We start from the raw sequence: 24,583 nt of genomic DNA on the forward strand, positions 1-24,583 counted from the left end.
CTTTGGTCTCTGTCTGCTGCTTTCCCTTGCACTGCCCCCAGCCAGGCCTGCAGTGGGCCTCGCATGGGCCAGGCTATTTCGGGTGCCCCCGCCTTGCTGTACAGCTTCCGTGGGGGCTTGCAATGCCGTCTCACTTCCGTCTTTGTCTGGTTGGGCTATTTATTCCCCTGGGCCCAGCCATACTGGCTTCCGCCAGCAGGAAGTCTAGAGCATGGGGCCTCCCCAACTCGTGCCTGGTGGGACCCCTAATAGCAGGCAGGGCCTGAGGGACCCTGTGGGGCCACTGCTCCAGAACGGAGAGGCGGGAGGGTCCTGGGAACCTGCCCGCAAACCTATCTATTCTAGGTCACCTCTCAAGGTTAAAAGAAGTTCCCTGAGAGGTCAGGATTCCGGACTGAGCAGGTGACACCAGGTACCCTGGATGGCATGCCACAATCCTGAAGCAAGGAAACGAGAGATGTGAAGCCACTTAAGCAGGGACACGCAGCAGATGGGAAGGAGGCTGAAGCTTGCTCCCCCCCACCCCCGTTGAGGCTGAGCTGAGTGGTGGTGGGGAGGGCAGTGCAGGTAGGGGTGGAGGGTGACCCTGGAACCAGACTGCCTGGGGGTGGGGTGGGGCTTCAAGGACTGAGTCTGCAGTCTACTTGCACGTTCCTATGCTGTGTGGCTTAGACCAAGTTACTTGACCTCTCTGTGCCTTGCAGGCTTTTGGAGTGAGAGGCCCAGGCAGGCCCTGTCCATGGTGGTGCTGGGTGCTGTCCTGTCCATTTCACCCCATGGCGTCACGGCGACCCAATGTGACAGGATCAGCCTGCCCTAGTGAGCTTGAGAGGGGCAGATCGCCAGGGTCCCCCCACTGTGGAACCGCAGGCGGGCTGAGCCAGGGTGACGGTGATGAGAATCTGAATGCCCGCTGGTCACTACCCCAACACTTGGTTGGACTCCACTGAGATGTGCCTGGGAGGAAAGGCCTGGAAACCGATTGCCCTGTAAAGCAGCCACTGCTGTGAGCACATTTCTGACACCCTCGGGGTTGCCAGGCTGACTCACGGGCACCCAGCCCCTGTGGGTTCCCAAGACCTTAACTGGTGAGTGGAGTGGAAAGCTTAGTCTTTCACCCTCCGAGCTGCTGGTGGGTTCAAACCTTGGACCAGCACGAAGCAGAAATACTGAGCCCACCAGGGCTCTTTGAGTGGGGCCAGGAACTATATTACTTTTATTCGCCAGCCTGAGCTACTTTGGGGTCTTGGAATCCATTTTTCCCTTTACCTCTCTGACTCTGTCTTGGGTCAGTGCTGAGGGGGCCCCTCTTTGGGATATGTCCCTCTCCCAACACACCCCCCTCCTCACACTCCCCCAGCACTGAGCAAACGGCCTGACACAGTCAATGCTCCGTTCATGACTACTGAAGGTGAAAAGTCATGGGTACTGGCCCCTCCCCACAGCGAACCCGGGTTTCTGAGCCGTCGCGGTGATCTTGACCCCCCAGAAAGGCAAGGGACACGCATAGCAAAACAGACTGGTCATTATTGTACAGGTGGGCGTGGCGGTGGTCACGGAGTGAGGGTGGCCCCGGCCCGTCTTGGGGGTAAGTGGGGCTTCGTCTGCTGGGCAATGGGTCCTGGAGGCCGGTCCTGGGCGCGGCCGCCTCCTCGGCCCCAGGCCCCCTCCTTCCGCGCGTGCACTGGGGGCTCAGCAGGAAGGAACGAGTGGATGAAGGGGGCCTGTCACAACAGCTCCCGCCCGCTGGCTGTTTTGTTGACTTTGGATAGGCCTTCCCGGAAACCAGTGTCCGTCATCCTGGGAACACAGCGTCAGGGGGCGGTCCAGCAGCTCTAGAGGTGGCAGGTCCGAGTCCACCCTGCCCAGGAGCTGTGCAACCCCACCCCGCCAGCAGTGCGACCCCCGCCCCCTTTACACGGAGCCTCTACCAACACCGCCCCCGCCCCCCGCACTGCTGCCCCCCTCTCAGAGCTGGGTGACCCCGCCCACTCCACCCCTAGCCTGTACCAACCCTGCTCCCACCAGCTACACACACACGGACCCCTCCCGAGCTAGAACGGGCCCTAGACCTGCATGACCCCGCCTCCTTTATCCCCCAGTTGCACTGAGAGCGCCCCACAAGTGTCGCATGACCCCACCCCTGTACCCCCCAGAACTGCGCAGAAGCTGCCCTCTGCCCCCAGAGATGCTCTGACCTCTTGACCTGCTCCCAGAGCCACCTTGGCCCAACTCCCACAGGCTGGAAACACCCCAGGCCACGCCCACGTGGGGGGGCAGTAAGGGAAGGCCCCGCCCCCACCCCAGCACTCACACTTGCTCCATCTGCACATCCTCCTCGTCCTCCTGAGGCAGCTGTAAGTATGGGTTGTCCCCTGAGGGCTGGAACTTGTAGCCCGTGAGCACGAAGAAGGCCAGCGTGGAGCCTTCCACCAGCAGCTGGGGACCAGGGCGGGTAAGCGTCAGGCACCCACTCTGGCCTGCGCCCCCGCCGGCCCACCCCTGGGGCTGCCCATCACCTGGTACAGCCACTGCCACTGGAAGGGCACAGCAACTCGCAGCAGGATGGCAATGATGCGTGTGAAGTAGACGTAGCAGATGACCTGTGGGCAGAGGGCGGGATCCCCGGGATGACCGGACCCCTGATTTAGGGACTGCCCAAAACCATATGACCCCCAACCATGGGACCACTGATAGAGGGGGTCCCAGACTGTGGGGCTCCCCAGACCATAGGACCTCGGACCATAAAACTCTGTTCTAGACCACCAGCCATGGGACCCCTCGGATTGTGGAGACACCCCCCACCTCTGCAACTGTGGGACTGGAGGTGGAGTGGGGAGGGGACCTGGGGATGGGGGCAGAAGGCAGGGTGCATGAAGGGCTGGCATGGACACTGTCTCCTCCCACCACTGGGCACGCAGGAGGAAGCTTATACCATGACATAGTAATGCCGGAACAACTTCAGCTTGGCCAGGTTCACTGCCACTGAGGGAGGGAGGGAAAGAAACTGAGTCCATGGCAAAGGAGCAGGGACAGCTGGGCATGTCAGGGGCAGGGAGTTTATGGGGAGGCGTGGGGGGTGGGCAGAGGGGCAGTAAGGTGTGGCTACAGATTGCAGACAAGGGGGCTGAAGAGATGACCATGGATAGTGTGGGATGGAGGTGTCTGAGGATAAGACTTCTCCATGGAGATTTCTTTGAGATAACAGATGAACAGTCAGCATGGGGATGGACAATCATGACTGGAACAATGGGTGAACACTGGGCTGGGCAATCACAGAGGGATGGGCAATGAAAGTGCTCATGGGATGGAGGAATCCATCGATGGAAGTGTCTATGAAGGGGAGTGGGATGGAGGTGACCATGGACAGAGTGGGATGGCAGTGTCCACAGGAGAGATGGAGGTGTTAGGGGTGGAGGTGTCGGTGGTGAACGGGGGTGCGCGAGGGGGGGGGCACAGGTGCAGGGCCTCACCCTTCCCATCAGTGCCGGATGCGTCCTGGAGGTGCCGGATGGACCTGGGGGACAGAGGGCATGGTCACTCCCACCCCCGCCATGCCCCAGGGTGGAGTCCTGGCTGGCTGCTACCCGCAGGCCTCACCAGACCACAGGGAAGAGGATGACGCCGCAGCAGATGAGGTCCACCAGGAAGAGGGTCTCCTTCCAGAGGCCGTAGTCGCTGGCACCCTTCTCGCGGGACTCGATGACGATGTAGGCCACGTTGGCCAGGACCTGCGGGGCCAGGGCTTGTGGTGACACTGCTCAGGGGACATCCACCCAGCTGCCCACCGGGGTCCCTGCCATGCACCTGCAGGGGGATGACGATGCCGAAGATCTTCTTCTCCTTATCCGACAGGACGTACTTGACAAAGGCCCAGCCAGAGCCGATCAGGGCGATGGTGATGAAGAGGAGGGCGCCCTTCAGCCTGAGGGGCCAGTGGGAGGAGATGAGACAGAGGAGCTGACCCCCTGATCCCCATCACCCGCACCCACCCTCCTCCCAGCCCTCTCTGCCCACCTTCCCAGTGAGGAAGGGCACTCACAGGTGGGTGATGTAGTGCATGACAGCGAGGCCTTCGATGGGGTGGCCCTGGCTATTGATGAAGTAGTAGTTGATCTGCAGGCAGATGGACAGGGGGACAGTCAGAAGGATGGGCACCCAGCAGTGTGCACAATCACGGGCAGGTGGGTGGGTGGACCAGAGGTTAAACAGAGACTACAACCAGAGTGATGGCCGAGGGGCTGAACAACGGACAGTCACGGCCGAAACGATGGGTGGACCGTGGGTTGGAGTCAGCTGGGAGAATGGCTGGACAATTGTGGTGGAATGAAGCTTAATTTGTCTCTTTTATCCAAGTCTTGATAAATCCCCACCCCCACCCCGAGTGATTGGATGGGGTGACGCAAACAGAGTGGGGTGACATTAACAAGAGCTGTAAGGAGCGAAGCCCTGGGGACCCTGTTAGAGCTTGTTGGAGATCGCTGTCTGAAGGCATGGAGACTCCAGGGGGCAGCACGGAGACAAAGGGCTAAGGTCTCCTATCTGGCCCAGGACTATGGAACTATGGGACACAGTGACAGGTAGGCTGGCTTCCTGGCACGTGGGGGCAAAGACCAAGGGGCCGTGTGGCTGGGAGACTGGAGAGAGACTTGGCTACCATGTGGCTGGGAGACCAAGAAGCGGAGGGAGACTTGGCTGCTGGCTGAGGAAACCAGTGGCTGGACCCTTACAGTTCTCTGGTCCTGAGTGTGGTCACCTATTGAGTTCTCTAGTAAAGCCCCTTCATGGTGAGTGCTGAATTGAGCTCTGTGTGGCCCTCACAAAGAATGATCAAACCCAGCGAGCCTGCAGAGTGGCGTGGAAGGAACGGTTGGGGTTAGACTAGGTAAAGAAGGCTGGACCACGGACGCTTGTCTGACCCCTGCCTCGTGGGAATTGCGAAGCCAGAGGAGGTCAGATAGGGCCCTCTGTTCCGTTTACGGCAGCAGTCAGACTGAGGGACGCAGTCTTATGTGAGATAACTGATGGACAGTCAGACTGAGGGAGGGGCAATCAAAACAGGAACAATGGGTGGACAGTTGGATGGAGGGACAGAGTCATAGGTGGATGGAAGGACAGACGTGGCTAGTTAGGCAACTGGCTGCAAGGAGACAAGTGGACAAATGGAACAGATGGACAAATGGAACTTCCCCGCCCAGGCTCTGCGGTGCTTTGGGGTGGGGGGTGGGGGTCTTACACTGTGGAAGAGGAGCGAGATGCTCTTGGTGAAAGCCAGGGCCGCCATGAGCCAGTGGATCTTGAAGACGTTGTACCTGACAGGTGGGAGGGGAGAGGTGGGGCGTGGGGAAGTGTCAGAGCCTGGCCCAGGCCGGGGTGGGGGGTTGGGGGTGAGTGAGGGCATTACATGTTCTTGCAGAGGATGGACACCCAGAAGATGCCGGCGGCCAGGAAGCAGGTGGCCATGACCATGTAGAGCTTGAAGAGGGGGATCTCGGAGGCCGACAGGAAGCCCTCTGGATTCTTCTCCCGGATCATCACCTGGGTGGGTGGAGGGGGGGGGGGGCATGAGCAGTGTGTCCAGCCTGAGGTGCCAGCTCTCCAGCTTTTTGACTGGGCCTCAGTCCCCCCACCCACCACCCACCCACCCAAGTGGGTCAGCAGTGGCTGCTTCACCATTAGTTGCCAGGAAGATTCTGGGGAACTAAGCTCTGAGTAAAAAGTTTGGTGGTGCAGTGGTTAAGTGCTGGGCTGTGCACCGTGAGGTCAGGGGTTCAAACCCACCAGGTGCTCTGCAGGAGAGGAGACCCGGAGGAAAGGCCTGGAGTTCTGCTCCCGTAAAGATTTAAAAAGAGGCATCCAGACCCACTGCCCTCAGGTCGCTTCCATTTACTGAGACTACACGGGGTTCCCAAGGAGCCCTGGGGTGCTGCAGGCTAGGGGCACCAAGCTGGCCGCTCTGTGGTAGGTAGGTAATTTCATGTCAACATGAAGATACCTAGAAGTGTAGAGGTCAGCCTGCCAATCAGGTCACAGCCCGATGGTGCCTCCCTGTGGGCGTGGCCTTCTCATAAGGAAGGTCCTGGGAAACTCCCCCCTACCCCATCTCTCTCTGCCTTCACCTTCCTGCTGGCTGACCCTGGTTACCACCCGAGCCCCGTGATGTTACCACCACGACTGGATCCACAGGACCCTGCACCCGCCGGCCTGCGATCTTCCTGCATGCTGCATCACTGCACGTGGCTGCGTGAGTCTGAAGAGGGGCTTACGGACTCACATCGGACTTGAGTTGGACTGGGCTGGGATGTTTTCCTGATGCAGTTACTTGCTCTTTCTTAGGCACAGAGGAGTGTCCCTGGATTTGTTTCTCTAGTCAGCCTGGCCCTAACACACGATCCTTGCAAGAAAGAGGAGGCTGTGTGCTCCCGTCCAGATTCACAGCCTTGGGGGGCTGTTGTGACCAGAGTCAGAGTTCACTCCAGGACAGCGGGTTTGGTGGGTTCTGGACACAAGGTTCCAAAGACCATACGCCTTTATGGGAACAGACAGCCTCCTCCTCCACCTGGGGAGCTGGAACCCCTCGACCTGGTGGGTTAGCAGCCCACACGTAACCCCTTGCATCCCACCAGGCCTCCTGCCCTACAGACGATTCTCTGTGGGGCTTTGCCACACGGGTTGCCAGGCGTCAGGACTGAGTGGGTGTGTGTGTGCGCACGCACAGTGGTTAACGGTGAGGCGCAACAGAAGAAAAGCCTGGAGAGGATCTCTGGAGAGCCCATGGGCACAGTTCTATGTTGACATAGGTGGCCAGACTCGGGGCTTCCGCCCCCCCCCCCCACCAGCTCACCGACATGTCGAAGGGGCGCTCATGGCCCGGGTTGGTGTTGAAGCAGTTGTGGAAGTTGAGGTTGTACTGGCCCTCCTCGGCCCTGGAGCCGATCACCACGTGGAACTGGGGGCAGGCGGGGTGGGGAGAGGAGAGGAGAGCTCAGCTGGGCACCCAGCTACCTACGGGCAGGGTGGGCTGCAGTCGCTCTGGACACTCACGCTGAAGTTGTAGGTGTCATTGTGGTGGCCCAGGCCCAGCACCAGCTCCTTGTCCTTCCCACCGGAGCCCTAAGGGGACAGGTATCTTGGCTCAGCATCATTCAGCCTGCCCTGGGCCGGGCCCCCAGCCACCCTCCCGCCCTGACTCTTCCAAACCTGCCGGCTTCCGTCAGACACCTGCGAAGGCCCGTTCTTATTGCCCTGGGAGGGCCCTGTGGGAGGAGACCGGCCAGGTAGCTGGGTGAACGTGCAAGTGAATTCAGAGATAGACAGAGGCAACAAGACAATTGCCCCTCCCTGCCCTCGTGAGGCCCCGGGAGACTCACCATTGTCTATGTGGGGAGTGGCCGAGGGGCCTGGCTTCTGGAGCGGGGGGTCAGAGGACACCTCGGGGAGGAGGCCAGGAGAAATGAACAGTTCCTTCTGGTCCCCATACTTTTGCACCTGGACCCTGAGGGGAGGCAATGGGACAGAAGAGGAAGCATGGGGCAGGGGGCAGGCGCACAACTTGTACCAAATCCCTGGAGACTCCTCCACCCTCTAGGAGGCAGTGCTGGGGATGACAGACTCTCATCTCTTGGCTATTGAGCGCCCTGCTGAGCAGCTGCCAGATCCTGAGGTGGCCTGCTCTGGAGGGCTCTGCACCCTTTCCCACTTGCTCGCTTGACTTTAAGTGCATTCTCCAAAAAGAACGGTTTATCTAGGAGGCAGCCGCAGTGTGTGGGGGGGAGGGGTGGGTGGTAGGGGGAATGGAAGACATAGGGCAGCCTGGTGCACCAGAACCATTTGGCCAGTGGCCACTAAGACCCTCTGCTCCCAGGCTCCTGCTGTGACACCTCCATGCCCCACCTGCCCCCTCACATCTTCCTGCCCAGGGGAAGGGACCAGGATATGGGCTTCCGCATGATGGTATCAGGGTTTGGCAGGTCCCCCAGCACCAGGGAGACCTGGGGGTGGGAGTGGGCAAAGGGTGACGGTAGGCGGTGGGGGGGGGGGAGCAGGGGGGAAGTTGTGCCAGCCACCCCCCTCCTTTCCCCTGCCCCAGCTCACTGCAGGTCCCTGGTGTTGATGAGGAAGACCACCAGCAGGTTGCTGCTGTTCTTGTGGAGGGGGCAGTCGTGGGGATCCTGGGGCTGGGGCGGGAAGAGGGTGCTCCATTAACCTCCCCCTGCACGCCCCCATCAAACCTACCCAGGATGGTTTCCTCAGGCCTCCCACTTCTGGCCAAGGGCTGGGGGTCTTTGGGTTCCAGGTACAGAAGGCAGACAAGCCCCCTCCCACTCCCTCCACTCACAGTGTACGAGCGAATGCTGCCAGATCGAACCCGACTCAGGCTGAAGCCCACCTGGCGGAAGGGAAAGAATGGGAGTTGGGGTATGTGAGGGTCTCCAGTGAGCTCCTGAGCCACCCCTGCCCGTTGTCCCACGAGAGGCTGAAGGTCTGGACATGACTGGACACCTGCAGCAGCATCAGGCTTCGTACCTTCACTTGGAATTTTCCAACAATCCACCCCCCCCTACCCTCTGCACTCCCCTTTAACCCCTTAATCACCTTGAGACTCCCTAGGCACCCTCAAATTGACCCCCAAACTCAATTTGGGCATCCCTTCCTCAGGGAGACCTCCGCTCATTGGAAATGACCATGACCTTCCATCTCGGTTCTGGAAACCAGAACCCCAGAAACAACGGCCAGGCGGTGCAAAAAGCCAGGCCTGGGGATGCATGCACCACTCCGCTCCAACACGCATCTGTGGAAGCCACTGCGAGGCATCTGGGTGACTTATGAAGCCATTCAAAGCCCCCTGCCCCCACCCAGTCCTGTGTATCAACCTGTGTAATTAACTGGGCTCCGGGAATTTTCCCGCAGCGACTCTGAACTGTGGCTCTTGGAGGAGCCGGGGTGGGGGAACCACTTTGCATGTTACTTGGTGGCTTCCTGGTGTCCCATCTTAAACTCAAAGCCACCAAGCCCCTTCCAACTCACAGCGACCCTGTAAGACAGAGTAGAACTGCCCCCTGTGGGTTTCTGAGACTGTACCTCTTGATGGGAGTCAAGAGCCTCATCTTTTGCCCTGGGAACGGCTGGTGGTTTCAAACTGCTGACCTTGTAGTTAGCAGCCCAATGGTAACCACTACACCACCAGGGTTCCTCCACTAATGCTATTCATTTTAACTGGTGAGAAGAGTCTCTGCGTTGGCTGCTAAACGCAAGGATGGAGGTTTGAATCTACCCAGAGGGACCTTGGAAGAAATGCCTGGTATGAAGTTAGAAAGAAACCAAACACCAGCCATGGAGCACCAGTCTATTCTCAAACACGTGGGCTCGGCTTGGCGGCAACTGGTATTGCTGCTCATTTTCATTAAGAACCGGGGTTCCCTTGTTCGTTACTTTGCTCTCCCCAACTCTCATGATCAGTGTCCTAAGACCTGTCGGATGAGATATTACAGTCCCCAATTTAGGAAAGAGGAAAATGAGGCTCAGAGAGGCCAAGGGACTGGCTGGAGGTCAGGCAAGGGTGACAGAACTGGTCGGTACACTCAGAGGCAGGGTCTTCTCACCAGCGGGGTCTTCTCTTCTGTTTCCTGAAGGCCCAGCCTCAGGAGACTCAGTTCCACCTCCAGGGAGCCGTTGGCATAGAAACCAAAGCTGTTCAGCTGGATGTCCGCTCGCTTCTCCCCCTGCCGGACACCACAGAGGAAGAGGCTACTCAGGCTTGCCCTGCCTAGGGCTCTGGCCTGAGGCCACCCAGAGCCAACCGTTCTATCAACACCCTCCTGCGGTTCTCAGGGAGAAATACCTGGCAGTCTGCTCCACTAAAAATGGCCAAATCCAATCCAGCCCCGGGCCACCAAGTAATTCTAATCCACCTCGATCCTATAGGGCAGAGTGGAACTGCCCCACAGGGTCTCCGCGGGTGAAAATCATACAGAAACCAACTGCCATCCTTCTCTCCCTGGAGTGCTGATGTCTTTGAAGTGCTAACCCTTTCAGTGAGCAGCAGAGAACTTAACCACTGCCCCACTGGGCAAACCCAATGCGACAGTTCCACTCTGTCACCTATAGACTGGTTGGCATCTAACTAAAGCAACAAAGGGTGATGGGGAAGTGGGGCCGGCGGGAAGGAGGTGAAGCTGTGTCCCGGATCAATGCTATGCAGGTATAGGGTGTCCCTGGTGCCTCTGGCCATTGTCCTGAGGGTCCAGGACCTGGGGCATCTGCAAGTTCGCCCAATAGATGGGCCTCACTTCACAGCGCGAGGGCCGGCGGATATATTCATCTCAGGGTACCTGACCCTAGCCTCCCCCGAAACTATTTGGATTTCAATGGAGTCCCTCAAATCCCAAAGAATGCCCCCCAAGGACCCCACACCCAATCCCCAAGGGGGATTGTTACAGCGCCAAGGCTTCCTAAACCTGCCAGACATGATCCCAAGAATTTATAGGACCCAGGGCACTGAGTGGTCCCAGGAGGTGAAGTCCCGCCCCCAAGGGGCAGGGCACGACCCCGGGTGGCCCAGTTGCGCCATTCCACCCATAGCAACCAGAGGGACCGGACAAAACCATTTCAGGCCTGGGGGCGGGGGGCGCCAGATCGCCCTATCCTCCCTAAGAAGCAGGGGAGGCCGGACGAGACCACTCCAAGCTGGGGGCTTCTCCCGAACCAAGCCGCAGCCCCTCGTCCTGGACCACCGCACCGCGGGTCTCACCGTCAGCGTCAGCCGGTGGATGCGTCCCGAGCAACCGCCCAACAGTAGCAGCAGAAAGAGCCACGGCCCCCACTCCGCGGGGCTCCCGCGGGAGAGCCCCCTCCTATCCCTCACTGCCATCTCTGGAGCTACCGCCTCCTCTGGCACCGCCTCCTCTGACACGCTCAGGCCCGCCTACCATCAGCCAATCACCATCTAGCGCGCACCGCGCTTTGGGCTGGGCCAGTGCTCTCAGCCAATCAGCAGCCCTCTTCGCGCGCACCCAACATTAGATGGACTGCACCGACTTCAAATGGGAGTGCTAATACACTTGAACACCGCCCCCCTACTTTCACCAACCACCGGAAAGATAATCCCGGATGTAATTTGATAAGCAGAGGATTGAACCAATTATGATGGCTCAGATATCCGGGGCCCCGCGAAGCGGAATTCCTTTTAACTGACAGACCGAGCAAGACCACGTTTCCCAGAATGCAGCAGGAGCAGTCCTCCCAACAAGGCAAGAACTACATTTCCCAGCATCCTTAAGGACAGACTTCTCCCTTCCTACTCCAGGACCTGGCTGCCCGCCAGAGCTCAGTCTTTGGGTAAACACACTCATCTGCTGAGGCCTGTCCTGTTCTTCTAGTCTCCCTGGTCCACTGAGAGGCCTAAGTCTGGCCCTAGGATAAAACTTGACCCTAATATGATCTGTGATCCCAGGCTCAACCCCCTTACCCACGGCTGAAAGCTGATCGCAAACAAATCCCAGACACCCCTCTTGTGACCGCTGACTCAGGGCCCTAACCACTAATATAGTGCCTGTCTTAGGTTGAGTCCTGACACCTGACTCTCGTTCGGACTCATGATGGGTTGCTCCGTAGTCAGAGAGACCCACAAACCTACCGTAATTGTATTGCTGATCTGGGCTGAACCCCAATTCCTTTTTGAGTCTCTAACCCGGATGGAATCCAGAACTCAGCTCCAATCCAGACGGAGCCCCTGAGTTCACACACTCGGTGAGCCCCTGACTCAGTCTAACGACATTTGGGGTAAAGCCTTGTTTGCATGTAGCTGTGACCCATGAGCCACCAGCAGGTGGGGCCAGGTCCCAGCAGAGTTCTCCTCCAGGGCTTCGCAGTAGCGCTCAGGCTCAGGAACTCCTAGGGGTGGTGGGGGGTGGTGGTGCTGGTGGTGGTGGTGGTGGTGGTGGTGGTGGTGTGTGTACACACGTACAAGTGTGTGCGCGCGTGCCCTCGGTGTGGGGAGGGGGCTCTCCTTTTTCATCCCAGCGCCTCAAAAGGATTTACAAGGTATGAATAGACTTTTATTGGGGAGTCTGACAGACTTTGAAGCCTGCATCTGGAGGAGGACAAAATAAAGATCTTGGGTCAGACCAGCAATTAAATCTGAATGGGCCTTAATAGATAAGACTGGGAAATGGGCAAGTGCAAGCACCAGGGAGCTGGGAACTGTCCAGGAGCCCCAAGGACGATCCGTCCTGAGTTTCCCAGTGGAGGCTGAAGACAGGATGCGGTAGGGGAGCTAATGGGCCTGGCCTTGGCGGAGGCGCATCCCGGGCAGAATCGAAGTCCTCCTATCCGCCCTGTGGCCGGAGGGACCAGACCATTAGTGGGACCAGCTGCTAGACGCCAGGAACCTGGCCGGCCCTCAAGAGCCCGGTGACCTCAAGTTCTCCCTGGGACAGGGTGTGTCGGGGCAACTTCTTGGACTGGGATTTTAGTGTCTTGGAGCTTTAAGGAATGGCTGAAAGGGAAGGATGAAACAGTTCGGGACAGAGGGAGCTGGAAAAAGAGGGGGCCTGGGATTTGGGAAATAGGTAAGGGTCCTTTAAGAAGTGGGTCCCTAGGCCTCTGCTGGCTGCGTTCCTTAGGAAGAGGCGGGGCGTTCTCCTGGCCCCACCTCCATGGGGCCCCGCCCCCAGGGAGTCTGGGCCTCGCCTCCGCGCGAGTGGGGGCGTGGCCGAGTATGCAGGGCGTGATTTCTTTCTGGAGTGGGCGGGGAATAGGCGGAGCACCGAGGGCTCCCCGCCTTGGGCTGAGTCTCCCGGTGGAGGGTGCGGGCGGGCGCGGGTGCGGGCGGCGGGGACCGGGCGGCGGCTTTGGCGGGAGCAGCATGGATTGGGGCACCGAGCTGTGGGTGAGTCTGGTCTTCCTAACCCCAAGTTCCCCCTCCCTAAGGTCCAGGCGCCCCGCTTTTCCCTACTGGGCTTTAGTGAGAGGTTCGGAGCTGTGGCGTCCACAGACACCCCCCCCCTCAGTCCCAGCTCTCCGCACTCTAGGAGTTTGGCTCTTGGACGCTCGAGGTTGAAGAGAGCGACCTTGCGGGAGCACGTAGGGAAACTGAGGCACCCGCCTGCAGAGCCAGGAGGGCAGAAGAACTCCAGAGACTAGGCCGAGCGAGGTCACCTATTTTGGGCACCCTGACCCGGCCAGCGGCTTATTTTACGGCCCCTGGGTTCCTGCCCGCCGCCCGCCTGTCCTCCTGAGCGGGGGGAGGGGGCCCTCTGGCCAATCTCTTCCTCACGTGGTACCCAGAAGTCTGGACTGCCCTCTCTGTCGCTTCCCGGGGCTTTGGGACACCTTGGGGGCAGGGGGCTGCAAGGTTCAGTCCCAGCTCCATTCCTCAGCACCAGGCCCCTTCAAGAACCCCCCCCCCCCCCCGCCCCTGCTGCCCTGGAAGTCCCAGAAATGTCCTTCTTCCCTAGCCCCGACCTCTGACCTCACCCCTTTCTCAGGGCTGGGGGATCATTGGGTCCCTGGTTGCTGTGAGATAGCTAGATTGTCCCCCTCAACTCTAGGTGTCTTTAAGAGGTGCCGTAGGGTCACTGGAGGAAACTGAGTCACCCATCAGGGAACCTCAAGAAGCATAACGATTTGGGAAACCTTGCGACAGCCCCCCACCATTCTGGGGCCCCCCAAGTTGCGGGAACCCTGCCCCTGTAGCCCTGACTCACGCCAGGCTGGCCGGCCGGATTTTCCGGAATCAGGGGGGGGATTAGGGGAGCTGGGACAAGTGGAGGGCCCTGCCCCACTCCACACCCGTCTAGGCCATTCGTAGACTGGACCTTGTCGTCTTGTTGCGGCTCCGCCCCTGTTCCCCAGCCCTTCCTGGGAAGGGGAGGGGGTTCCCGCCGATTTCCTGCCTCCGGCCCCAAACCCTCCTTGAGCCGCGCAGGGGCGGACGGGCGGGGCCGGGAAGCCACGCCTGCCTGGAGCGCCCAACCTTGGAATTCCCAGGGTGGTTTGATGTCCCAGAGCTTTAGGGTCCCAAGGTCGTGACGCCGGGGTCCCCCTTCTCCCCTCCCCGCCCCTCAGGATCAGTTTGAGGTGCTCGAGCGCCACACGCAGTGGGGCCTGGACCTGCTGGACAAATACGTGAAGTTCGTGAAAGAGCGAACGGAGGTGGAGCAGGCCTATGCGAAGCAGTTGCGGTGAGACTCTAGGGAGGACCGGCCCTGGGCTCGTGGGCGGGGCTGGAGGCTAAGTCCCTCCTTCCTGTCACCTTAGGAGCCTGGTGAAAAAATACCTGCCCAAGAGACCTGCCAAAGATGACCCTGATTCCAAGTAAGAATGAGGAGGGGGTGGTCCCGCTTCTCCCCTCAGCTGAGCAAACTCCAGCGATCTCCGCCCACCCCTCCTATTAGCCTAGAGCTGAGCGAAACTAGCTTAAAGCCCCTTACCAGCTCATCACTTTTAACTCACAGCGACCCTGGGGGACAGCAGAACCGGCAGCCGTAGGCCATGTCTTTCTTTGAAGGCGCAATTGGTGCAGCCTTCTCAACCTGTGGGTCGCAGCCCCTTTGGGTCGCCGGATGCATAACAGTAGCAAAATGACAGTGATGAAGTAGCAACGGAAATAATTTTGTGGTGGTGGGGGGTCACGACAGCAAGAGGAACGGTATGAAAGGGTCTCGGCGTTAAGAAGATGGAGAACCACTGAACTGGTTGGTGGGTTCGAACCGCTGACCTCTTCCGCCAGGGCGCCTCATTTGCTCACGGAGGGCTTTGGAGGTCCCTCAGGCTTCTCAGCCTCTGCGTTCCTCGCCTGCTCAATGGGGGAAGGATCCCTGTCGTGCCGTTGCTGACCCTTCTCCTGCCTACCAAAGGGTGGGTGGTCCGAGCCTACCCTGAGAATGCGGCAGAAAGACCTGGCAGTCTGCCTCCATAAAGATGACCGCCTAGAAAACCCGTGAGGCAGCAGCACTCTGTCACCTGGGATGGATATCCCTTGGGATCAGCTCCATGGTACCCCCCAAACAACAACTCTAAGCGGGAAGGCTCCAGCAGCTGCTTGGGGCCAGTTTGCACCTCTGTCTCACTCATCTGTGAAATGGGTAAGCGGCCCCTGGCGCTAGCTGGAGGTCCTGCGCTGAGAACTCGCCTTGTAAGAACAGTGCCTGGCCCTGAGCCGTGCGTGCCCCGCGAGTCTTTCCATTGGCTGGCTGCCATTGAGTTGATTCTGAGACAGTAGCACTGCCCTGGGCGGGCAGACGGGAGCTGCCCCCTTGGGGTTTTCAACTCTGTGATTTGTTGGAAGTGCAGCGCCAAGCCTATGTCTTCTGACTCCGCTCTTGGGCGGCTTCGAACTGCCAGCTCTTCAGTGGGCCGTCTGGCACACAGCCGTTGTCCCCAGGGGTCCTCACGACTTTATTACCAGGTGCAGTTCCAAAAGCTCTAGAAGTGCTCTCCCTGTAGTTCTCGAGGGCAGCAACCTCTAGCCCAAACTGAGCAAGATGTGGATTGTAATCTTGGTTTTGCTATGTAGCGTGACTATTAATACCTCATTGCAAAACAATAATCACGATGCTTGATGACAGGGTCTGCCCCTGCTCCCCTGGAGGGGACATAACAGAGACATAACATAGTACCTACTTGCTTTTTGGCCCCTTGTTACACTCCAAATGCTTCCAGTGCCCTTCCAAAACTGCTATCTGACTCCAGGGCGGGGAGCAAGGGGCTCGGGGACCAAAGTCACCATCGCCTTTGTTGGGGGGTGGGAATGTGAATGTTGAGGGCTTTACCCTTCCCCCCCATCTGGAGGTGGGTCCCAGAGGCGCCTGGTTCCTAGGGGGCCTGACTGCCGGCCCCCGCCCCCCCCACCCCCCCTGCCCCTCCACCTCAGGTTCAGCCAGCAGCAGGCCTTCCTGCAAATTCTCCAGGAGGTGAACGACTTTGCGGGGCAGCGGGAGCTGGTGGCCGAGAACCTCAGTGTCCGGGTGTGCCTGGAGTTGGCCAAGTACTCCCAGGAGATGAAGCAGGAGAGAAAGCTGGTGAGTGCACTTGTCCCCTCTGTGTGTGTGAGCGTCGTGCGTTGGGGGGACGGGAGGGGGGGCGGCTACTGGAACTCTAGTTGAAAAGCAGCTGCTTTCAGGTTGCGTCTGACTCTTGGGCACCTCGTGTGTATCAGAGGAGAGCTGTGGGCCCCTCGGGGTTGGCCTTGGCTAGTTTCTCAGAAGCAGTTCGCCAGGTCTTTCTTCCTCATGGTCTCCAAGTGGGTTTGCACAGGCCATTGACCCCGGGCAGCGGCAGTCAGGACACCATCGAGTCTTGTCACCCCTCTCTCTCCATAGCACTTCCAGGAGGGCCGGCGGGCCCAACAGCAGCTAGAAAATGGCTTCAAACAACTGGAGAATGTGAGTTTCAGCAGGGTGAGGGAGGACAGGAGAGGGTGGCTGATTCACAGACCTGGCCACCCACAGCATGGCTACTGTGCCCAGCCACCCCCCACCACCAATTGACAGTCCTCAGAATCCCAGCTGCCCTTCATTCTGGTGCCCTCCTTGACGTAGAGCAAGAGGAAGTTTGAGCGGGACTGCCGGGAAGCCGAGAAGGCAGCCCAGACTGCTGAACGGCTGGACCAGGATATCAATGCCACCAAGGCTGACGTGGAGAAGGTTCGAGGGGCATCTGAGGCAGGCCAGGGGGCGGGGGGGGGGGGGCAGGAATCAGGCAAGGCCAGGACCTGAGAGCACCTCCCCTCCCCCACATACTCCCTAGGCCAAGCAACAAGCCCACCTTCGGAGTCACATGGCAGAAGAAAGCAAAAATGAGTACGCAGCCCAGCTACAGCGGTTCAACCGAGACCAGGCCCACTTCTACTTTTCCCAGATGCCCCAGATATTTGATGTAAGTGCTCAAGTGATTCTCCCTTAGGGTGGGAATAAGATTTCCCCAACTCCTATGCATGCGCCCAAGCCCTAGCTGCCATGCCCCAACTCTCAGATTGGGCAGGAAGTAGAAACATGGCCACAGAGAATCACATGATGAAACTCCCAACTCACAGCAAACCCTCGTGTGCCAGAACAGAAAGGGGCTCTGCAGGGTCGTCAGTGGCAGGTTTTTCCCCCCCTCGGAGTAGATCTCCAAGTTGTTCTTCTCAAGGCACCCCTTGAACCTGCGGCCTTTCGGTTTGCCACTGAGCGCTTCACCAGCCTTGGATTCTCATCTGTCTCAGCCTTGTACTCTGCTCCCGGTCCCAATCCTGAGGCTGGGAGTGTCCGGATGGGTTTACCTCCCCACCCCCTACCCCCTAAAGCTCTGGCTCTCTTATTCTGTCCGTCCTCCTTCCCGACCTCCCCCCACACCCTGCCCTTCCCCCCCCCCTCCCCCCCCGACTTCCTAGACAAGGAGGAGGGGCGGCATCTTCAGGGTTCTTCCTTCTGAGATCCTCTGGTCCTGCTCTCTTCCCTCCTGGGCTACTTTGGGCTGAACCTTTACACTTTCCCACTGGTCTCTCCATCGACCGGTGTGGAACATGGATCAGCATAACCCGTTTCCTCAATGACGAAAAGAGACCGGGCAAGACTTGCCCAAACCAGCCCATGCCATAGCTCCCGGGGCCCCTCCCCTCTTACTAGGTGAGGAAGTGGGAGGTGGAAACTGGGGTGACTTCCCAAAGCCCCTGCCCCTTCCCCCCAGAAGCTACAGGACATGGATGAGCGCCGGGCGAGCCGCCTGGGGGCTGGGTATGGGTTCCTGTCAGAGGCTGAGCTGCAGGTGGTGCCAATTATCGCCAAGTGCCTGGAAGGCATGAAGGTGGCCTCAGATGCTGTGAATGCCAAGAACGTGCGTGACTGGTCCCCGTCTGGTGGGCATGGGGTGGGTCCCTCACACCAGACACCCGGTCTCACCCCTAACGACTTACCCTTCCTCGGCCTCCCCCACCCATCCTCCCCAGGACTCCCAGGTCCTCATTGAGCTGCACAAGTCTGGTTTTGCACGCCCAAGCGACCTGGAATTTGAAGACTTCAGCCAGCCCATGAACCGAGCTCCCTCCGACAGTAGCCTGGGTACCCCCTCCGATGGCCGGCCGGAGCTCCGAGGCCCGAGCCGCAGCCGTGCCAAACGCTGGCCCTTTGGCAAGAAGAACAAGGTGGGTGTCAGGGTCCTCGGGGAGCTGGACCTTCCCAGGGGTGGGGGCCCCACTGAGTCAGCCCTGGCCACCAGAATGCTCAGTCCAGGCAGGAATTTTCCTCTTGGCTGCCGGCCCAGGGCTGGAGGGAAGTTACATGGGCGGGCAAGCGGGTTGGCCTGGGTGTCCCCAGAGGCTGGGGGTGGGCAGGTTTGGGGATGGGGTGGGGGTGGTGGCTTGTGTTGTCTGTCTGCTGCTGCTGGAGATGCTGGGAGAAATGGTACTGGGGGAATTGGGGGCTGGACATTGGCCCAGGGGAGGGGGATGTGTTTCTCTCTTCTGCCATGGGCTCCTGGGGCCCCCTGCTTGTATCTCATGGCATGGGTCTGACACCCCATCCCCCGCACCTGGTGTCTGCCTTGGACAAGCCCCTGTCCTCTCAGTTTGTACCTTAGAGCCCCTGGTGGTAAATACATGACGACCCCTGCCCGACTCTCCTGCCCCATCCCTAGCTGTCAACGTGTCCGGTCCCAGCCTTTGACCTCTCCCAACCTGGTTTTGACTTCTGTGGTCCCCACACCTGCCTGAGACCTTGGTTTCTGTACCTGTGTCCTTCCCCTTTCAAGACTGTGAGCCCAGAGAGCTGAGTGGTGGGTGGGGAGGGGGTCTCATGACCCCCAAGCTCCATTCTGGGTGCTTGGATATGGGGCTACAGGAAAGTTGGAGCCATGGCGGTGGGGAGGGCTGGCCCTGCCTTCTGGCTCACAGTCTAATGTCCCTTCCCGCCCCACATTCTAGAATTTTCTGTGGCTCTGGCATGCGTCTCTCTTCTGTGTGTGGTTGTGCATCTTGAGTTGTGGATTTCTTACGTTGTTTTTTTTCCCTTTCTTTCTCTTCTCCATTTTGTGTGTCCGATTTTTTCTGTTTTGCATCCATCATCCATCCATCCTCTACGTTGTCCCTTATCACTCCTTCCCCTGCACCGGCCCCTTCCCCTCCCCGCCCCTGCCGGTAGCCGCGCCCCCTATCCCTCTTGCCCCTGGGGGGCTCCTTGCCCTCGGCATTGCCTAACGGACCCCCGTCCCCCCGCTCCGGCCGCGACCCCTTGGCTATACTGAGCGAGATCAGTAAGTCGGTCAAACCGCGGCTAGCGTCCTTCCGCAGCTTTCGAGGCAGCCGTGGGGTAAGTGAGGCCTTGGGGGGGAAGGGGCGGCCCTCGCCCCGCCCAGTGACCAGGGGCGGGACCCTGGGCTCTGCTTGCTTCCAGCACCAGCCAGGTCCTTCCCCCTAAGCCCCTCCATCGCCTGACCTGGATCTGCTTTGCTGTGCGCATGGCCGTGCCCCCAGAAGCAGCTGGAGGGAGGAAGGCGGACTTGGTTGAGTTTATGAACCAAGCAGAGTCTGGAAACTGGGACCCCCCCCACGACCCAAACGAAACTCAGTCGCCTTCCCTCTTTGCAGACAGTGGCGACCGAGGACTTCAGCCACTTGCCCCCAGAGCAGCAGAGAAAGCGGCTTCAACAGCAGCTGGAGGAGCGCAATCGGGAACTTCAGAAGGAGGTGGACCAGAGGTAAGCCGGGAGCAGCGGCCAAAGAGTGGTGCAAACGAGTTCATGGAACTGCCGTGGTACGGTGCCCAGAGCTCTTTCTCCCCAGCAAACCCCACACCCCGGTGGTTTTACAGGTGATTCCTACAGCACTCGGTAGAAAACCAAAAACGGTTCGTTCTTATTTTACTCAGTTCATTCCAGCAAACTGACAGCTCATTTAAGAGCCCAGGGGAAATCTCTATTCCAAACTCAGTCAACGCGAGTAAAACATCATAGCTTCTTTCTGTTCCACTTAACAGTTTCAGAGGGAACTCTGGCAGCGCAAATGGTTAGGCACTCTGCTGCTGACCCAAAGATTGGCCATTGGGACAGAAACCCCCAGCTTTGCATCTATGGCAGGCAGGAAAAACGTTGGGCAGGGCTGTCCATCCAGTGGACAACACCTAACAGCAACAACTAGGTCTCCGAGACAAAATCCTCCTGCCGAAATGGCTACTAACCTCAAGGGCAGCAGTTTGAAACCACCAGCCTCTCCGAGGGACAAACACGAGGCTTTCAGCCCATGCTGAGAGTTAGTCTCGGGTTCTCACACAGGAACTTCTACCCTGTTCTGTAGGGCTGCCACGAGTTGGAATCCACTCCATGGCAGTGAGCGAGCCAAGCAAGTGGTGGACTCAGAAACCCTGTTTTTAAGTATTGGGTCTCACCCTAGTCCCCCAAAGATGGTTCCAGGCCAAAGAGTCTTCTCTAATTCATCGTATTAACCGGCTAAAAGGGGGCAGGGGTGGGGGAGCAAATGGGTTTCTCTTTAAATAACTCAAGCTCTTAAAATATTAACAATAAAAAGTCTGCCAGTTGTTTTTTTTTTTTTAAGCAAAACAAAAAAAACACCCCAAGAGTCCTCACGATCACTCTTTCCAAGCAAGAAGAGCCTCTTCCAGCAGTGTTACATAACAGGGATGACGGCCACTTGGGAGCAGGCAGCCAAATTCTATCTTGCTCCTTGCGTCTAGCTTCTTGGACAAAAAGCTAGCTTATCCTGGTGCAGCGTGCCTTTCAGGATTGTAAGGTTCTTGGGGGAGGTGTGGACCATAGGGGCAGAGGAAACTTGGCCCTGGGCTGAGAGCCCAGCTCTGTCCCTGAGGCCCTTGGCAGCTTGCCTCGTCTGACTCAGGGCGACCCCACATGTGTCAGAGGAGAACTGGGTGCTCCATAGGGTTTTCTGTGGCTGAGGTGAATTTTGTTTGTTGGGTTTTTTTGAGGGGAAGTAGATAGCCAGGCCTTTCCTCCGAGGCACCTTCAAGGGTGGACTCGAACCTCCCACCTTTAGTTAACACAGTGGAGTGTGTTAACTGTTTGTACCATGCCGGAGTCCCCATTCATCATGACCACCTATTGTCGCAGAGACTTGGAGGAGGGCAGGGACAGCGGGATTTGTGGTAATAGTACCTAGTGTTTCCGCAGTGCCTTCGGCATTGGACTGCTAACTGCAAAGTCTGAGGTTCAAACCCAACAGCTGCTTCTTGGGAGAAAGATGAGGTTGGCTGCTCTCCCATGAAGCATTACCCTCTCAACAACCCTGAGTAGGGTCACTATGAGTTAGAATTGACTCGATGGCAGTGGGTTTGGGCTTTTTCCTTTCTTTTTTGGTCCTGTGAAATGTGCATTATTCTAAAGCCATTACTAGAATTCACTGGAATTCCACATTTTCCTCAGACTGAGCAGAGCTGAGATTTTTTGGTCTTATTATAGTGTTACAATTTCTTTGGTCCTCAACTCTTTTTTTTTTTTTTCTTGCTTGTGTTTTTTTTTTTTTTTTAACGTTGTGATTTAGGTGAAAGTTTACAGAGCAAACTGGTTTTCCATTCATATACATTCTGTTCTGTGACGCTCATCTCCAACTCCGCAATGGAGTGACATTCTTTCAACGGCCTCCCCGTGATTCTCTTTCCTGGTCATCCGAGTGCTGGTGGTGGGGTGCCTTCTCACTCCTTGGGTCACTTATTACACAGGGTCAGCACTTGGAACCCACCGGCTGAGGCAGCAATCTGCTGCTGTACAGAATGAGTCTCCGAAACCCAGGGGGGTCAGTTCTACTCTGCCCGGAGGCGCAATACAAGTCGGAATCAATTCAGGCATTTTTTGGTTTCTGATCCTCTGCAACCCTGCCCTCTGAGCATTCTCCCCTTGGTGCTAAGACCTCCGGATGCGCTGGTTGGTGGAAAGTGCATTCCTCCATGGCCCTGTGGTTCCTCTCTGGGCCCTGCCTGTTGTTGACTGGAAGTTAACACACGGTTGTGTGTTAGTTGTATCTTGAAGGATGTCTAAGGGCTGGCTGGAATCTCAGGGTATGTCGTTGCTGTAATTAGGTGTCATCGAGTCGATCCTGACCCATAGTGACCCCATGTACAACAGAATGAAACACAGCACCGTCCTGCGCCATCCTTGCCAATTATTCCTATGCCTGAGCCCATGATTGAGGTCACGATGTCCTCCAGCTCCTGGAAGGCCTTCCTCTCTTTCCCTGCCCCTCCACGTTACCAAGCACGCTGTCTTTCTCCAGAGACTGCTGCTCTCTCCTGGCAACAGGTCCGAAGTATGTAAGACCAAGTTGTGCCATCTTTGCCCGCGAAGCAGCACTCTGGCCGTACTTCTTCCGAGACAGATCGGCTTGTCCTTTGAGCAGTCCGTGGCACTTTTTGTATTCTTCTCCAGCGCCACAATTCAAGTCCATCAGTTCTTCTTTGGCCTCAGGATGTAGTCCTACGTTTATGGTACAGTGGGTGCTCGATAGGTGTACGAATGAATGAGTCCTAGCTAAGACTTTGTGTCCGGTGGGAGTGGGGCGTGTGCCATTGGTTCAGAGGGTCAATTCCTAGCCATTGCAGCTCATGCACAGCCGCCATCCGTCTCACAGGGGAGGCTACTACGGTGCCAGGATGCTGACCTGGTTTGAGCAGCCCTTCCAGGCAAAGAGGATAGGAAGAAAGGCCTGATGATTGAATTCTGAAGCTCAGGCAGTGAACAAATCCCCTTGGAGCACAAGAGTCTCCCTAGTCAATCACAGGGACGATGTAGGACCAGGCAGTTTTCCCATTTCAGTGTGCATGGGGTCATCAGTGACAGCCAGTGACATCACCCTGTACCAGTCTGTTCTTGTTTTCACAGCTGCCATGCCATATGAAAGCTGTGTGTGTGTGTGTGTGTATGCACATGCACATGAACATCCATGTGTCCATGTTTTCGTCTTGTGAGGCTGAGTTAGTTATAAACATATAAGGCCAGACAGAACTGCCCTCTGTATTTCTAAGGCTGTGACTGTTGTGGGAATAGATCTCCAGGCCTTTTCTGCTGCTGAGCCCTGCCCGTACTGCATGGATTTGAACCACCAACCTCCCTCTTGGTTGGCAGCACCAACCTCCCTCTTGGTTAGCAGCCAAGTACTTCACTGCCACCAGGGCTTCTCGGGGGTGGGGTGTGTGTGTGTACATGTCAATGCTATGCCCATTTCCCAGACAAGCTCACTGAGGCCAGCTGGGCCAGTTAGAGAAAAACCCTGGCTGGGAGTGGATAACAGGTGGTCACGCCTTAGCAACTCAGTCCCCTCTTATGGAGCCAGGACACGCCTACCACCACCACCCCTTTCCCTTGTTTGGTGACACGCTTCCACCCCCTTCTCATGTGGCCGTAGAGAAGCCCTAAAGAAAATGAAGGATGTGTATGAGAAGACCCCGCAGATGGGGGACCCAGCCAGCCTGGAGCCCCAGATCACGGAAACCCTGAGCAACATCGAGCGGCTCAAGTTGGAGGTACAGAAGTATGAGGTAAGGGCAGGCCCGCAGGGGGGCCCCTGGGGAGGGGCGGGGGCCAGGCTGAGTCACCCTGCTGGGTGTAAATGGGGGACAGGGAGGATGCCAGGGTAGGGGTGGGGGGGAGGCTCCAGCTGTTTCTCATCACCGGCTTGGGTGTGCATGGGTGACCTCAGAAGATCCGGTCGGCTGTGCTAGCGTCTTGTCTTGGGACCTGACTGTCATGCCCCTCCTCCCAGGCCTGGCTGGCAGAAGCTGAGAGCCGGGTACTGAGCAACCGAGGGGACAGCCTCAGCCGTCACACCCGGCCTCCCGACCCCCCAGCCAGCGCCCCTCCGGACGACGGCCACAACAGTTCACAGGACAACAAAGAGAGGTGAGCCCCGGGGACAGCCCTGGACCGGGGACCCGGGCAATGGGGGCGGGCCTTCCCTTACCTCGCTGCCCTTCTCCCAACCAGCTCCGAAGGACACCCCTCGGAGGAGGGTCAGGATACCCCTATCTACACGGAGTTCGATGAGGACTTTGAAGAGGAGCCCACCTCTCCCATAGGTCACTGTGTGGCCATTTATCACTTCGAAGGTGAGGACGGCCTCGGGGGCCTAGGGCAGGGGGCTTGGTCAATGGAGGTGGGGGAGGAGGGTGATGTCTGAGGCATGCTGCTTGCCGGTGTGGGGGCAGCCCCGCTGCCTGGCGTCGGCTTCCCTTAAGCTTGACTGGCACCCACCCTCCCGACAGGGTCCAGCGAGGGCACCATCTCCATGGCGGAGGGAGAAGACCTCAGCCTCATGGAAGAGGACAAAGGCGACGGCTGGACCCGCGTCCGGCGGAAACACGGCGGAGAGGGCTACGTGCCCACCTCCTACCTTCGTGTCACGCTCAACTGAGCCCGGGGCTGGGGCAGGGGGGCTGTTGGCTGCTGCTTCTGGGCCACGGGGGGCCCCCAGGACCTACGCACTTTATCTCTGCCCCCGTGGCTTCGCCTAAGACCTGTGTAACCTGCTGCCCCGCCCACCCCACGTGGGCCCGCTGTCTGTGCCTTTATCACCGGTGTACATACTCCTGGGTCAGGTCTTTTCTTCCTGCCTCTCGGCTGGGGCCGTCGCGTTTTATATATAAAG

General features: G+C 58.2%; 2 protein-coding genes across 4 annotated transcripts; one reads left to right on the forward strand and one right to left on the reverse strand.

Annotated features, from left to right (window-relative positions):
* Positions 1–1,509: 1,509 nt before the first annotated feature.
* On the reverse strand, positions 1,510–10,907 carry GPR108 (G protein-coupled receptor 108). Its single transcript, XM_075545648.1, has 18 exons — positions 10,751–10,907; positions 9,603–9,722; positions 8,339–8,389; positions 8,095–8,177; positions 7,371–7,495; positions 7,201–7,256; positions 7,045–7,113; positions 6,845–6,949; positions 5,405–5,538; positions 5,237–5,312; positions 4,043–4,116; positions 3,808–3,925; positions 3,601–3,731; positions 3,474–3,517; positions 2,936–2,985; positions 2,520–2,603; positions 2,315–2,439; positions 1,510–1,800 (listed from the first exon to the last, which is right to left on the reverse strand). The coding sequence occupies exons 1-18, from the start codon at positions 10,868–10,870 to the stop codon at positions 1,728–1,730; spliced, it is 1,638 nt and encodes a 545-aa protein (XP_075401763.1). The 5' UTR covers positions 10,871–10,907; the 3' UTR covers positions 1,510–1,727.
* Positions 10,908–12,850: 1,943 nt separating this feature from the next.
* Positions 12,851–24,528, forward strand: TRIP10 (thyroid hormone receptor interactor 10). Of its 3 annotated transcripts, XM_075545658.1 has the most exons (15): positions 12,851–12,889; positions 14,068–14,183; positions 14,260–14,316; positions 15,875–16,022; positions 16,323–16,385; positions 16,542–16,646; positions 16,750–16,878; positions 17,671–17,817; positions 17,930–18,124; positions 19,119–19,286; positions 19,565–19,674; positions 23,345–23,477; positions 23,702–23,838; positions 23,923–24,044; positions 24,201–24,528. In XM_075545658.1, exons 1-15 carry the CDS (start codon positions 12,866–12,868, stop codon positions 24,347–24,349), a joined length of 1,803 nt encoding a protein of 600 aa, XP_075401773.1. In that variant the 5' UTR covers positions 12,851–12,865; the 3' UTR covers positions 24,350–24,528. The 3 variants fall into 3 exon arrangements, with proteins under 3 accessions (XP_075401773.1, XP_075401786.1, XP_075401779.1); XM_075545671.1 differs by lacking the exon at positions 19,119–19,286; XM_075545664.1 differs by lacking the exon at positions 14,260–14,316.
* The last annotated feature ends 55 nt before the right edge of the window (positions 24,529–24,583 follow it).

The sequence above is a fragment of the Tenrec ecaudatus genome, chromosome 1 (assembly GCF_050624435.1).
Source record: "Tenrec ecaudatus isolate mTenEca1 chromosome 1, mTenEca1.hap1, whole genome shotgun sequence".
NCBI lineage: Eukaryota > Metazoa > Chordata > Mammalia > Afrosoricida > Tenrecidae > Tenrec > Tenrec ecaudatus.